The sequence below is a fragment of the Haliotis rufescens genome, unplaced genomic scaffold (genome assembly GCF_023055435.1).
Source record: "Haliotis rufescens isolate VD_foot unplaced genomic scaffold, xgHalRufe1.0.p SCAF_1, whole genome shotgun sequence".
Lineage (NCBI taxonomy): Eukaryota > Metazoa > Mollusca > Gastropoda > Lepetellida > Haliotidae > Haliotis > Haliotis rufescens.
Genome location: NW_025963779.1, coordinates 39,951,893 through 39,969,241, shown reverse-complemented (window position 1 = coordinate 39,969,241; position 17,349 = coordinate 39,951,893). Strand labels below are relative to the sequence as shown.

Here is a 17,349-nt window from a genome sequence, read left to right as displayed (position 1 = left end):
ATCCGTTTTACGTCGTATGGAAATACAGATTATTTGTTAAGCGATATCACTTCCGGGTTATACCGGAGCGTGTTGTCAGGCGCTGAGAGGCTCACCGCCAAACTCTCCTATGTGGAACATAACAGTATGATTCCCAAAACTTTAATTGCTGGGGTTTCAGCAATCTGTATTGCGTATATTTTTGCTGTGTGGAATTCGGATTCCGATGAGTTTTTAAATGACATCGAAAGAAGTGTGATTGAAGCTTGGAGAAAACAAATTGAAGAACCGATCAGAAAGTTTGAACGAGTTGCTGTGGGGTGAGTGAACAGAAATAGTTACAACTACATAAAGCCATCGTGTCATAAAAACAACAACAAATGTAGTATTAAAGGCAGACTACAGAATGTTCTCGGTTCAGGGACATGTGGACATTATCATTTATTTTTATTGATGCAAGTTTACACTGTCAGTAGCCAGTTCACACCATTTTAAAATAAAAGGGTTGGATTTTTAAAACTATTTTTCTTGGGTTTGCTGATACATCAGTACAGGGATAATTCTAGGGTGGGGTCTTGTGCTTTTACCCCTAAATTTGAAAAAAAGGCCCACATTTTCAAATTCAATGGGGCATATTATAACATTGTGCTGTATGAGTGTATCTCTGGAATATTTGAAATTTTCACATAAAGGGCCCATGTCAGAACATTCCTAGAATGAACCCTGCCAGTATTGCAACAAACTTGACTCTTCTAAATGCTGTCGAATCGTTCTTGCATAAGCTGTAGAAGTCGCCTACTGTCCATTTTTGTAAAAAAAACGTTACACTTCTTTATCTCAAATATGAAACTTTATTAAACAAATAATTTTTATGCTGTCTTTTACATGAGTGCATTACTTTAAAGAAATCAAATATGTTGGTTTGGAATGTAATGAATGTCTTCGTCCATTTCAAAGCCAAAGAAACGCTCTGCATATCTGCAAGAAAACAGAAACGTTAAAGTTCATTACACATCATGACTTATGTACAATGTCAATATTGTCAGCGACATATGTTTTATGAAATAATTATTTGGACACAATTTAAGTCAGAGACAAAAGATTGTGAACTGCTCCTGTATTTTTCAGTAGTATCAAACAATCTGGATTTTAGCTGGTACCATGTTTACATTATTAAAAAACTTTAACCTGTATTACCAGTGTTGAAGATAGTTATGGAATAAAACTATTGCTTTGAAACTGAAGACACCACAAAATAATACCTGTACCAAGTACTGAAATCTATTCAGTTAAAATAATGAATTGGAGTTAGTATACATGGTTAATAAAACAGAACAAACAAATTTTAACATAGATTAGTACATCATGATCATCAAAAGAAGAGGACTTTCACTTTAAAAGGACATCAGATAATAAACAATGATAAAGTTATTATCATTTATTTCAATAATTTAAGCAACTTCATGCAAACAAATCATGTCAGGTATTTAATGATCCCATTCATTATAATGATAACAAGAAACAAATCTCACAACATGTTAGTGTAAACATGTAAGAAAGAAATTGACTAGTAACAGTCATTTAAATCATAACCAAGCAGATCAAAGTCGTGCAAATACTGGTCATGCTGATCAATGATTCATGATTGGAAATGATTTGTGTTGATATCCAAGCAGCAGCTGCAACTGTTTTTAAGTGATAAGACTGTTCATATACTGATGTGTAACTCAAGGCAAACACTCACTCCCAATTTTCCAAAGATGTTCAAGTCTTAAAGGGTCACTGATCTAAAGCAATTCCCCGGGACTGGTTGTTGCCTTTGTATTTGATTTTTCCCCGTGAGTACCCGGATGAGATGCAACGCACCTGAGCGTGACACAAGTCTGGGCTACCGTCTTGGAGGCAATATTTGTTTTACGCATTTTATAACACTGATTGGTTAACTCTGATCTATAGAGATTTCGACAAATGGAGCGTGTTAATTAATTTCTTCAGCCTAAACAAACAGACAAAAAGAACGGCGGAGGCTCATCGGATGTTGTTATTTGGAAATACCCCTGATGGTTATAGTTTAAAAATTTTAAAAAGTATCCCTGCAGTGAAAGAATTTTCGGATTTCAGATTGCGTCAATAATACAATTACTACTCCCTTGTTCTCATCCATGTTTTCTGGTATAACCCTACACTTGTGTGTATTTGTCGTCATTCACTTGATGCTCAGTTAATGAATTTATTACATATATAATTAGTAGTAGCACCACTCAGAATACCTGACAAAGGTTCCCATTTGGCATTTATTGTGCCTGGGGTAATTATTCAATCTAAATCCAGGTTTGAAGTGAGGTGAAATGTGTGTTATGTAATATGCACGTGGCAGCCCAGCAAGAGATGAATGATCAGTTGATTTACTTTTTTGTAAATCAGTGGATTGTTCCTAGTCATCAAAGGATTAACAGAAAATACATTGATTAATCACTGTTATCTTGCACAGTGGATATGTCAAAAGTGAGTGTTTACATGTCTAGGTTTACTAAAACAAAGGGAATACACACATATCCTTGCGTGAAGTCCTGATGTAAAAACAACGTACTTTGTTCAAAGGGTTCACCGATAATACGTTGATTGATTGCTCATTGTTATCTATCACTCAATGGATTTTTTAGGAACCGTGGACGTTATGAAAAATAGTTGTCACGTGGGCTTTCTCAGCTGACCCTTGAGACTTGACACCTATGTGAAACACCTGAAACAATCCAAGTGATCAGTTGAGAAATGAACACGGGATATAATATCCCGAAATGATATATATATTTTAAAAAATATTTGATTGTTACAGAGACACGTGACATCGAACAAATTTCTTTGTACAGCTGCAGACATGTGGGATATTGTTCCTTTGTGTGGATATTCACGGATACATTCCTTGAACAAGGAAACTGCCTACAATTATACACATAAATCATGTAAATTTGGTTGGTTGTAATTTTTATATTTGCATTTTGCTTTCCTTCATTTGCTGTACCATTGGTCAGATTCATTCTTGTTCCTCAACGTCTTGGTTGGAAAATTCTTCGATGCGCGATAGACGTTGTTTTCACAAGTCTTTTCCTTTGTAAGCGTGTATATATTACTGTCAATTTGTAACATGTGATTCTCTCAGGCAGTTTATAAAATGTGTAAATATTTCAGTCATTTTGACTGAAAAATCTGTCCATTTCTTTAACAGATTGACTAAAATTGATTGAGACGATCAAAAGGGCCTAAAAACATGACAATAGATTATTATGTAGGATTAAAAGCCAAACAATATAGAAATCGTAACATTTTCAGTCTCTTGGTGATGATATTAAACATAACAATGTTTAGAATTTGTTGTTATAATAATACAAATTGACAAATTTTTCAGTCAATTTGTAAAATAACTGAATATACAGGCATTTAATAAATTTCCTTAGTGAACATTTTGCACATTTTGACTAAAAATATAAACATGATAAAATAAGCAATGCTCAGGAGAAATATTTACTCTGCGTTGCAAGTCAAAAAAGTGTAAACGAAAATCGCACAATTACCAAGCAAGTGACTTATACACACTGTTGTGTGTCTTGTAGAATGAGTAAAGTACCATGGCTTCATTTGCCAGTGTTGTGGCTGCTGGTCTACACTTCACCAGTTGGTCTAGTACCCCGAACAGAAGCTCTGGTAGTTTATTATGAGCTAGGGTTGGTGTACTTGAGACCTGATTTCTTCAGATGGCTGCCAGAATGTCCCCACTTCCAGGTGATCACCTACCATTCTGACCAACAGTGAATTGATCCCGTGCAGAGTGTACTGCCAAAGTGTCCTGCACATCCTTGAGTAGGGAGTCATAAATATTGTCTCTGTCAACAAGCACCTCATCAAATGGACTTTAGCCATTTCACACCTCCATACCATCCTGTATGCCATCATCTAAAAATGTCATCATCCTCTGGTAATCATCCAGCACATGTTTTGTCTTTTCAACTGAATGCCAGAATGGCGATGTTGATAGAAGAAGTCCAGCATGTTCTCCTTGTGGTACCACATATTGACATACAACAAAAACCATGTTGAATCTGTAACCACAGAATCTTAGGAACAGAACCTTTCTCCTTTCTCTGAAGTGTATGCCTTCCAACCACCGTGCAGCCATTTTTCTCGTCCAATCCTCTTGATAGCGTCTTGCAGCATAATCTTGCAAGCTCATATGTACCACTTTCTCCACTCTTTCTGAAATTTATATCTCTGAATTCAGTGGACTGTGGTGTATGCTGTGTTGAAGTTCCAGGTACTGGATCATTCCGTGTTGAAGTTCCAGGTACTGGATCATCCTGTGTTGAAGTTCCAGGTAGTGGATCATCCTGTGTTGAAGTTCCAGGTACTGGATCATCCTGTGTTGAAGTTCCAGGTAGTGGATCATTCTGTGTTGAAGTTCCAGGTAGTGGATCATCCTGTGTTGAAGTTCCAGGTACTGGATCATTCCGTGTTAAAGTTCCAGGTACTGGATCATTCTGTGTTGAAGTTCCAGGTACTGGATCATCCTGTGTTGAAGTTCCAGGTAGTGGATCATTCTGTGTTGAAGTTCCAGGTACTGGATCATCCTGTGTTGAAGTTCCAGGTACTGGATCATTCTGTGTTGAAGTTCCAGGTACTGGATCATCCTGTGTTGAAGTTCCAGGTACTGGATCATCCTGTGTTGAAGTTCCAGGGACTGGATCATTCCTTGTTGAAGTTCCAGGTACTGGATCATTCTGTGTTGAAGTTCCAGGTACTGGATCATTCCGTGTTGAAGTTCCAGGTACTGGATCATCCTGTGTTGAAGTTCCAGGTACTGGATCATTCCGTGTTGAAGTTCCAGGTACTGGATCATCCTGTGTTGAAGTTCCAGGTACTGGATCATCCTGTGTCGAAGTTCCAGGTACTTGATCATCCTGTGTTAAAGTTCACAGGTACTGGATCATTCTGTGTTGAAGTTCCAGGTACTGGACCATTCTGTGTTGAAGTTCCAGGTACTGGATCATCCTGTGTTGAAGTTCCAGGTACTGGATCATCCTGTGTTGAAGTTCCAGGTACTGGATCATCCTGTGTTGAAGTTCCAGGGACTGGATCATTCCGTGTTGAAGTTCCAGGTACTGGATCATTCCGTGTTGAAGTTCCAGGTACTGGATCATTCCGTGTTGAAGTTCCAGGTACTGGATCATCCTGTGTTGAAGTTCCAGGTACTGGATCATTCCGTGTTGAAGTTCCAGGTACTGGATCATCCTGTGTTGAAGTTCCAGGTACTTGATCATCCTGTGTCGAAGTTCCAGGTACTTGATCATCCTGTGTTGAAGTTCACAGGTACTGGATCATTCCGTGTTGAAGTTCCAGGTACTGGACCATTCTGTGTTGAAGTTCCAGGTACTGGATCATCCTGTGTTGAAGTTCCAGGTACTGGATCATCCTGTGTTGAAGTTCCAGGTACTGGATCATCCTGTGTTGAAGTTCCAGGTACTGGATCATCCTGTGTTGAAGTTCCAGGTACTGGATCATCCTGTGTTGAAGTTTCAGGTACTGGATCATTCCTTGTTGAAGTTCCAGGTACTGGATCATTCCGTGTTGAAGTTCCAAGTACTGGATCATCCTGTGTTGAAGTTCCAGGTACTGGATCATCCTGTGTTGAAGTTCCAGGTACTGGATCATCCTGTGTTGAAGTTCCAGGTACTGGATCATCCTGTGTTGAAGTTCCAGGTACTGGATCATTCCGTGTTGAAGTTCCAGGTACTGGATCATCCTGTGTTGAAGTTCCATGTACTGGATCATCCTGTGTTGAAGTTCCAGGTACTGGATCATTCCGTGTTGAAGTTCCAGGTACTGGATCTGCATCAGGAATTGCATCATCTGTGGCTGGAGATGTTGATGGGTTTTGCTCACAAGCAGGCATGCTCTCTGCCTCCTCTCTGATGTTAAGTCACCAGTAATTAAGGTCTGTGGCAATATCAGTTGTAGTGACAGGAGAAGTGTCCTCTCTCTGCCTTGGCAAGTGGATCAACACTATCCCCCTCAGATGAAGATGAAGACTGTTCACCTTGCTTAAAGTGATGGGATAATGTGATGGATGAGATAGATTAGTCAGTGTTTGTCATGATGAGTGATTATCAGTAAACTTACTGTTTGATTCCTGGCTTCCAGTGTCCTCGACCAAAACAGGTGGCTGGGTCGCATCATCGTCGACATCAGATGCCTCCAACAGTAGTCTTGGTTGCTGAAAATTGCTAAATCTGTTTTGAAATCACATTCACAAATAATGTGTGATATAAATCAACAAAATTACAAAATATTGCAGAAAAAAATAATACTTTCGGATTGCTTGCCATAGTAATCTATATATTCAGTGATTGTAGAGTGGTAGATTCAACCTTAAAAATATAGTATACCATGATGGAGAAACTAGGCAAAATATATTGAAAGTATGATTCTCCCATTTCAATTTGTAAAGAGGATAACCACATCTTTAACTTGTGTTGAGTAAAAAATATCTGCAATTAGCACCCGTGGTCAAAGTAAGTTAAAATTTACTTTTCTTTACGGAGCAGAGTGATATAAGCATGTGATAAAATATTCTAAAGTGTGTCATTGGCTGAAAAAACATGTTTCAAATAGTTGACAAACTAAGAAAGAAAAAATCAAACAAACCTTCCTTTCCAATGGCGCCCACTCTGCAATATCTTCTGAAGGGACCCGTCATTGCTTTTCACTCAAATACTTCCTGAACAAAGCCAGAACGTGTAATACAATGACCCCTCCCGAGAGCAAAATTGGACCATGTTTTTTTTGTGTAGTTCCGTCCCTTGCCGAATCGAACGGTGTGGACTTGCTACTGATAGTCTCAAATATCAATACATGTACCTTTTTTCAGGTCAGTACACTGAGAAGGAAAAGTGTAGATGGAGTGTAGCCGAGAGGGTCCAACTGTTAAGACAAGATCCTACCTCATGACCGAGTACAGTGCCTTAATAAATAGTGAGGATTTTATCTTGTTAATTTGTCCTGACTGTTGGACTGCCAATCATGCATGGCTCTTGGCTACATCACCTCCCACATAGGTTGGGGTGAATCTGGCAGACTAAAGAACCACTCACTTAATACAGCTCATATACTGGCAAGTGACCAGTTATTGCCAACCCCCCATATACTTTGCACCTGATCTCATCTTGTTTTGCTTGTTTTCATTAGAAGAGAGAAATATTTATCTGAAAATGATAAACAAAACTTGACACTTAATATTAAAAAATATTATAAAACACACCATATAACTATAAACACCTTGTTCAAATACAACTTTGGCAGATACTCGAGGTTTCTTGTGTAAACACAAAATCCAACACCACAACTTTTAGTTCTGTTATTGTTTACCATCTACCATCATGTCTAAAACCTAATTTAGCTATTTTTAAAAAACTGCATTGCCTGTATATATTGCAAAATCCACACTCCATTGTGTTATGGATATGCATGTTGAGAACGAATTATTGGGAATATGGTTTTATATCAGTTGGTTGACAGCAAATTGATATAAACATTTATTATTACCGTATTCGACGTAATAAGCGCCCCGCTCCAATAAGCGCCCACGGCGATATTTCCTAATATATTGGCTAGTAAACAATCCCAATCAGCACCCCTTCCGATTGATCAATGTACACAAGACTTTTTTTATTCGTGTATAATACGCACTCGTGTGTTATATCACCCTTAATAATGGGCAATTAAATTCTTGAAAAATATATCTGTCGTATGTAAACACTTCAGGCTGTTAGCATAAACCACGAAATTTACGATCTTTCAACTCAAAATAATATTCTAATAAGCGCCCCCTATTTCTAATTGTGAGAGCGCCCGGTGCGCTTATTACGTTGAATACGGTAGTTTTAATGATTAAAATGGTAATGTAATTTGTATAACTGAAATGTACTTTGAATAACTGAAGCGGTGTGTGTGATCATGTGGCAAGCGCTGTTTAAACGATGCCAATAACCATGGTTTTGGTCAGGATGTGCATGGTGTTCTTCACATGCCCAATAGGCTGACAGTAATACTGTATGCTAGTTTTTTAAATTCCATGCCCATATATTTTTTTAAATGCAAGTTCAAAAGAAAGCTACACAGATCAATATATTTTATCTTGGGAAGAGGAACTTTTAATGGATATGAACTGGCTTACCTTATTTATCAGAGCACACAAAACTACTCCAGACCCTAAACTTAGATGGTTTCAGCTTAGATTGCTCCATAGAATTCTACCTGTTAATACTTATCTACTCAAGATGCATATTGTTGACAACTGTCTATGTACTTTCTGTAATGCCGAGCCAGAATCTATCCATCATCTGTTTTGGGACTGTAGGGTAAGCAAAAACTTCTGGAAAAGATTTTCACAATGGATTGAATCCAAGTGTCCACATACTGGCAAGATAAATCTTACTTCAGACCTAATTCTTTTTGGCTTTTCAAAACATTTCCACACCGATGATATTTTTGATCTGATACTCTTATTGGCCAGATTTCACATTTATAGATGCAAAATGAAAAATAACCAACCAACCATTACACATTTCCAAAATGAGGTTAAATATTATTACCAAATAGAAAAATATAGACACTTTAATAAAGCCAAACAGACTGAATTCTATACGAAATGGGCTCCTTATGAAAACCTTTTGAAAATATAAACATTTGCTATTCCAAAACTTTACTAAATATATATCCTGCATTCTGTCTTCATAAATACTAAAGCTTCTAGTGAGTGTGAATGTGTGTATGGATGTGTGTGAATGATATGTACTTTCTTAAAAAACCCTGGTCACGTATTTTGACGCTTATCAAAACATGATGTACTTTTACCAGGAACAATAAAAAAAAAATATAAAAAAAAATAAATTTTTATCTGTGTCAAACTTCATTAATTAATAATAATAATAATAATAATAATATATGTAAATGTACATGGCAATTGGAGCATAACTTTGAGGAAACAGCAGCAAAGAAACAGGTATCCCGATGCGCACGCACAGTGACAAGACGTGCTTGTATAGCGCTCCGGCCCGACCCGCTGTTACGAGATTTTATCCACATGAATCCTTGAAGATTTTGAAGTCGAAAGGCATTAAATGTCACCTATGGAATCAACAACATTAATCTAAGGACGCAGGGAAAAGATTTATGAGAATAACGTCACATTACATCTTAAACAGTGAGTACAGCTTTAAAAATAACGCCATGCCTCCGAAAACGTGTTCTGAAGAAAATTTTGAAGAGATTGTAGTGAAATCCGAAAAAAGACGGTATCGAAAACACGGTATCTATCCAACAGGACAAGGTGAATGATTTATGTAAGGAAGACGCACTGTTGAAGACTAAACTGTCAGAGCAAGCAAGTTTTGAGACTAAACTCACACTTAAAGAAATTCACGACAGAAAGCCGAATCTCTTGATCTACGGCCTGAAGACAGAACCTCAGGAAATTTCAGAGAAGGTACTTAGAAACTTTTTGATAAATATGTTGAACTTTTCTGAGCAACGGGTGGAAAATATTTTCTTTAAGACGGTTCACCGCCTACCTCGCAAGCCATTTGAAAATGATCCAACCCCAGACGCACCCCCACCCATTATTGCTACATTTTTGTACATCCCGGATAGAGATGCAGTCCTCGACGCGGGAAAAACTCTGAAAGGTAAAGGAGTCTCAGTCCGCACAGATCTACCCCCTGGACTAAAGAAACAACGCGCAGTCCTGTACAGAAAATCCCGTGAACTGTACAACCGAGACAGCTGTTACACCCGTGTCAGACTGGTGGGTGTGAACCACATATTGGAGACCCAAGACCCCAGGGAGCCACGCTCACCCTGGATCACTTACACATAGAAAGTCAAGACAGTAACAAGACACCACCAACAGCGCCAGAATAAGTGAAAATGCAGGTCATTGAGAAACTGATTTCATCTTGCTGTGTATAGTAGCCTAAATTTATGATCAACAATATTAATAGTAATAACCTTTAAAATATGCCAGATAAATACATATTGGAACAATATTTTTTGGTGACTCAACAGTATGTTGACACCGTCCCAAACAGGTAATTTGTGATTTTTTTTTAACTGTAAATATAGTAAAAGTAAACATTGCAGATACATTGTAATTTCGTCAGTATGTCACTGCACTGTCTACAGTATAGAACTATAGTTTACACTGAACAAGTTAGTCTGTGTTCATTAAGAATATAATTTCCATTCTGATTCCTTGGACGTTATATAAACACATACTGGCACTACTGAAATATCTGATTCTTGGCTGTCGATATGTTAGTGACCATTGAATGACATTGAGACTGGGAACAACTGATTGATTGCGTGGCACACATTGTATCTTTGTTGCAATTTCGCATATGTTTGTGAATACTGGATTGTTGATGTTAGACTTTCTATCGAACATTACATTCCATTGATTGCATTACTTAAGAGCAGGTAAAATCTGTGCAGGGCCAAAAAAACCAGACTCTTATTATGTTTGTGCATACATGCACATGTTAATCGTTGCCCTATTTTCTATTCTCAATTTTATTACAGAACTTCCAAACTACTTCTTTTTGCTTCTGTTCACTTATTATATTTCCTTTGTTTCACATGGATTTTAACCATACCATATCAAGAAACCTTTAAGTGTATATATGTTTCCTTCTAATCTTTTGTCTCAATTTGGTGTAACACACTTCAACACTTTAGTGAGTGAGTATGTTCTACGCCGCTTTTAGCAATATTCCAGCAATATCACGGCGGGGGACACAAGAAATGAGCTTCACACATTGTACCCATGTCGGGAATGGAACCCGTGTCTTCGGCGTAATGAGCGAACGCTTTAACCACTAGGCTACCCGACCGCCCCTTCAACACTTTAAGTTACGTAGGAGCGATAAGACCTGTACAAGGTAAAAAAACAATTGCCCATGTTATATTTGTATACTGGCATCCCCGGCTGTCACTCTTGTTGTTCAATGACAATGGAACATTGATTGCATCCTCTTCCCTTTCCTCTTAAGAAAGATATGTTTTGGTTTTCTTTATCATTACATTTACCTCAGTTCAGTGTATAACGTTCCATAAATTATGCATGGACAGAAAAAATAATCCTTGCAGTTGGACAAAACTCTATATATAGACATTTATTTTCTAAATGTGGTGACAAGGGATTTCATAAAGGCATGTAAAAGATGTCTAATTTAAACTATGTATTTAAACAAAGAGAAATTCACTCTATACTTTGCGGGTACGGGTTGGTGTACTAGTATTTGAAATTAAGGCTTCTTATGAGTCCATCTTATTTTTGTTTTTTCTTTGTTTCTTCAGTTGTTATAAAATTCCACTGTCGTGATATGTACAACATGAGCTATGAAAACATACAAGGCATACAAGGAAGGCATACAAAAGTCAGCATTTCAAAATTGATTATGTATATCTATCCCATTTGTCATCCTAATGGGGTCTGAATGAGTAAGAATTATTTCTATGAACTGTAGGTGTATTGGCGACAACCTAAAACGAAAACAAGTATTTTCCTTTCTTAAAAAGAAAAAAGCATGCATTTATTGTTTACAAGATTTGCATTTTACGAAACAACAAGAACAATTCATCAAACAACAATGGGGCTATTCAGAATGTTATTTTAGCTCATATAAATCAAGCGCTCGTGGAAATGCAATTCTTTTTAATAATAACTTTGAATTTAAAGTTTGTAAAGAATATTCAGGTGAGGACTTTGGGAATTACAAGGCCCTAGATATTGAAATTGAAAATAAGACATACCTACTCATAAATCTGTATGGCCCAAATGAAGATAACCCCGAATTTTATGAACAGATTGCAGATATTTTAAACGAATCTGAGGCTGAATTTTTAATCATTTGTGGAGATTGGAATTGTACTTTAGATCCTCTAATTGATCAACTTAATTACAAGAATGTAAATAACCCAAAAGCTAGATCCAAAATACACGATCTTATAGAGCTGTACGATCTGAAAGATCCATGGAGATTAAATAATCCAAATGAAAGAAGATATACCTGGCGTCAGCCCACTCCCATGGAATGATCACGGCTTGATTATTTTCTTATTTCACACAATCTTCTTTCCTCAGTGCAACATACCAGCATTGATCCGGGTTTTAAAACAGATCACTAGGCTATAGAGATAAGTTTGTGTTATAACGAAATCAAACGCGGTAAAGGCTTTTGGAAATTTAACAATTCTTTACTAAATGATCCAGAATATGTGAAGCTAGTTAAGGACACTATAAATTAAACTTGCGCGTAATACAAAAAAAGATTACAATATTTCGGATCAGCTTTTAAGGGGAAACAATTTTATGTTTGGTAAGGGGCAAAACCATATTATATTCTAGTAGTGCAAAAAGAAATAGAGAAAAAAAAGAGAAACAATTAAACGAAAAGCTCTCCTGTAAGATAACTGAACTAGATATATTAGAAAATGTTGATAAAGAAAAAATACTCAAAGAAATAAATGAAATAAATTCTGAATTAGAGGAAATTAGTGAAATTAAAGCGAGGGGTTGTTTTGTAAGAGCTAAAGCCAAATGGATAGAAAAGGGAGAAAAACCAACCAAATTCTTTCTAAACTTGGAATCGAGAAATTTTCTGAACAAATCGATCACTAAACTTGAAAGAACATCTGAAGATATTATCACAAACGCTTCAGATATTTTAAATGACACCAAATCATTTTATAAAACCCTATATTAAAAAAAAGATACATCTCAGATAGATTTAGAAACATTATTTCCAAATGATCAAGATAAAGTTAATGAAAGATTAGCGGAAGCAATGGAAGGTGAATTAACTTACGATGAAGTACTTAGTGCCTTAAACATGTTAAAGCGTATGAAAAACGATAAAAGTCCGGGACCTGATGGTTTCGCTGCAGAATTTTAAAAGTTTTTTTGGCGTGATTTAAATAAATATCTTTTAAACTCTCTTAATTATGCTTATAGAAACGAAGAGATATCAGTCACGCAAGTTCAGGGCATTATTACGTGTATTCCAAAAGAAGGTAAGTCAAAAACGTTTTTGAAAAACTGGAGACCCATCTCGTTACTTAACACTACATACAAATTTGCTTCCTCAGCTATAATCGGATCAAACCAATTTTATCTACATTTATCAGTGAAGAACAGAAAGGCTAAAGGAAGATAAATCGGAGAGATTAACAGGCAGGTGTATGACGTTATGGAATATGTCGATACTTATCAAATTCCTGGCATGTTAATGCTTATCGACTTCGAAAAAGCTTTTGATTCTTTGGATTGGGGATATATTCAAGACGTTTTAGCATTTTTTAAGTTTAGTCCTTCAATACGTAAATGGATAAGATTATTGTATGAAAACTCAGAGTCATGTGTATTGGTTAATGGTTTCGCAAGTTCTTTCTTCAAGTTAAGTCGAGGCTGTCGCCAAGGCGACCTAATTTCCCCGTATATTTTTATCATATGTACTGAGATATTAACCAGATTGATTAAGAAAAACAAAATTATCAAAGGATTAAAATCTATTGATTATTGATTAGCTCAGTTTGCAGACGATACAACTTTAATATAAGATGGTACAGAAAGATGTTTACAAGCTGTTTTTAATACATTGACTCTTTTTTAACGTTTTTCGGGCTTACGAGTAAATATAGACAAAACTAAGTTGATATGGATTGGTTAAAAAAAACATAGTCGGATAAAACTACTCCCCAAAATGAAAACGGATTGGACTGATAACTTTAAGGTATTGGGCATTAAATTTGATACTGATCTTGAAAATATGGTAGACATTAATTATAACGATAAGTTCAAAGAAATAAAAAATTCAATGCAATTATGGAAAAGTAGAATACTTACACCCTTTGGACAAAATACAATATTGAAATCATTATTGTTACCAAAACTTAATCATTTGTTTTCTACTGTTCCTGCTCCATCTGAAGATATTATAAATAAATTTCAAGCAAATTGCTTCAGATTTATTTAGAATGAAAAACCGAATAAAATTAAAAGGGAAAGGGTAATGAACAATATTCCTAACGGTGGTTTTAAAGTACCCCTAGTGAAAGATATTATTGCATCTCAAAATATTTCTTGGCTTCGTCACATACATCTATCAAATACTACCCTTAAATCGTTTATATTTGAGGCTAATATTATCCCATCTGATATTTTTCAAATGGATGCAAAATACATGAGACCACATCGTCAAAACTATCAGAAATCCTTTTTGGCGAGATGTAGTGTCGTCTTGGGGCCGATATATAGAAAATCATAAGAAAACACGAAAAGATGCTTATTCCCAGTATATATGGTACAATGACAATGTGCAGATTGATGGGAAATATATATTTATTAACAAGTAGGATGATGTGGGAGTAAAATATATCAATGATTTGGTAGATCATGAGGGCCGACTTCTTTCATACTTAGAATTTGAGAATAGATACAATGTTTCGTGTAATCGTTTAACCTTTTACAGGGTAAGAAATGCTATAAATGTTTATTTAAAATCTTTAGAAACTTATGATGTTACACCATTGGTAGCCCCAATTTTACCATTTAACATTCATGTAATTACGATGTGTTATTGAATTCAAAATTGCAGAGGACATCAGCCAATCAGCAATGGGAAAATGATATAAAATATTATACAGATTATGAATGGAAAAATGTAAATGAAATACCCTTTCGATGTACTGATAGTGTGCAATTGCGTTGGCTTCAGTACAGAATCATTTATCAAATACTTCAAGTTGGTAAATACCTATTTAAAGTGGGATATAAAGATTCTCCCTTGTGTACAAGTTGTGATAAAGTTATTGCTGACATTTCTCATGTACTATGGAATTGTGAAAACGCTAACTCTCTCTGGGCCGAACGTGAACGATGGATAAATAATAAGGCAGAAATTCATATCAATTTCACCAAAGAAAACGTTTTACCGGGCTTTCCATTTAAAGGAAATGATCCATTAAATGCTATATGCCTTGTCATTAAGGATACTATATTCAAATTTTATCTTAAAAAGAAAAAATGTCTTTCGAGTTGATCCAGAGAGAGTTGGCAAACTACTACTTTATAACTAAAGCGATAGCTTACTCTAACTGTAACTACAACAAGTTTGTGAAGTTTTGGTCGAGTTGCCACAAACTATTTTTGTAACCATATCAACTCAAATACTGAATTATCTGAGTTCATATGCCCCCATGATGTATGATGTATGATTCTGTTGTTGCTTTAAAATTCGCTGTATGATTATTAATATGTATGAAATGCTGTACGACGAAAAAAGTGGAATAAAATAAAAATAAAAAAGAAACAGGAATCCTAGGGTGCAAGTTTGCACATGGTGTATCCAATGATCTTTTAGAAGTAGATGTCACAGTTTGGTGCAAGTAAATTAGTAATAAAACTAGGAACTCTAAATAGGTTGAAAGAAAGTATTTGTGGCTGTCATGGATTGAGAATTATTCATATGCATATTTTTGTAAAGCTTTCAAACTACTGAGGCTCAGGTCCAATAATCTTTTAAGCTCTTGGCCTGATTGGGGAGGAGTTTAGGACAATGTGTTACATGTTCATTTCACATTTTAGATGTTCCTTTACCTAACTCAAATACTGTTTCAAAGTTCAAAGCAGCATGTTCACAGATTGTGCTTGCAAATGCTAATAAGTAGGATAAAAGTTATTTTCAGTTAATTTTTTAATGGATCTGTCAACCAAACTTTTCAAACATCACAGTGCACATTGAATGATATTAAGATTTTGTGTCATGTCTTTTTCCTTATTTCATCAGAGCAAAAGTTCTTTTCATAAATCACCTAAAAAACTTTTTTCAACCATTTTACTTTATATTTTTATTCTGACCACTAAAATAAGAATTGAAATGAAGATCCTTAACCCAAGTGATGAGAACTCCATGCCCTTAAGGTGCCCAGGTAATGGTGCTGATATTTGTCACAACGACTTTCAACAGTAGTTCATTATATATTGTTCACAAATTTTTTTTGAGGATAATGTAATTCACCACCAATTTTAAGCCATAGAGGGAAAACAAGGAGATATATGAACAAGTATGTAATATGTCACATCTATGCAGTTTTAAGCGGGTGAAATATTTTTTTGTCCATAATATTGTGATAATATTTAAGCAGGAAAAGCAGTATTGAAGGAAAGATCAGAAATAAGAAATGTCCTTTGTTACTACACCATACATGTGAGCCAACCTGGACCCAGGCTGGAGCTGCTTGTCAAACACATAACCATGATAACCCTATTGTCAAACATGTAATAAGCAAGCACTTGGGAAGGCATTTGTACAACATACACCTCTCTGTTCTCAGCAACGATAATTTAGTTGTAGACCATCTGCATGGAGAGCAGTTGGGGGTTCTATTCCCGGCCATGTCATACCAAGATGTACTTCTTGTTGTCTCTTATAGGATTAGAATCAGTTGATAATGGTTTCCAGAAGAGGATTGCTGTCACAGGGAGTTACTTGAGGCAGATCCCACCGGTTCCCTCTGGTGTATTCTGGCAGAAATGTAATAGAGGTAGAAGTTTCATAAGAATTATCAAACAATAGTTATCATTGTTAATAATCCTAAGAATACTACCTCTATTACATCCAAATTACTCCCTCCCACATCCCCAATTCATCTTCCTCTAGTAGGAGATGAGGGAAAAGTGATGTTGTTGCCATTATTACGTCATGGCTTGGTTTGTTACGAGACTACTTGACAACAACTAATTGTGTGATTGACAGTGAAGAGGACGTCTGTTGAAAATCTGAAAATTTTAGTTAGTGTGATTGAAGCCAAAATACAGGATTTTTGGCAGAGATGTAATAGTGGTAGTGTTCTTAGAATTATTAACAATGATAACTATTGTTCGATATTTCAGTAAATATGCTAATTTGTAAACTTGAATTCTTTTCACAAGTCTAGCTGAGACTGGAAAATCACCTAACACTGGTTATTTAGTATCCTGCTCTGAACTGGCCTTGATAACCAGCTCTTGATATTTTCACGAACAACAAACTATGTTTTGACTCCCATGATTAATATGTGTGAACTTCAGTGGGTCCTTGTTTAGAAAATATGTTTTTGGTACACTATTCACTGTTGTAAGTTACTACAGTGAATAGTGTACCAAAAACATATTTTCTAAACAAGGACCCACTGAAGTGTACACTAGCAAATTCTGAATATATTCTTTTCCATTCAAACAAAATTTATAGTCGGCAGATCTGAAAAGCAAGCAAGTGCTTTTGT

At 36.0% G+C, this 17,349-nt stretch overlaps 1 protein-coding gene across 1 annotated transcript in view; it reads left to right on the top strand.

Annotated features, from left to right (window-relative positions):
• Positions 1–44: 44 nt before the first annotated feature.
• LOC124135770 (ADP-dependent glucokinase-like) overlaps positions 45–17,349 on the top strand; it is a 34,993-nt gene continuing 17,688 nt past the window's right edge. The window contains exon 1 of the mRNA XM_046501318.2: positions 45–299. Within this exon, the coding sequence (XP_046357274.1) occupies positions 127–299 (173 nt within the window). The 5' untranslated portion in view covers positions 45–126. The remainder of the gene's footprint in view (positions 300–17,349) is intronic.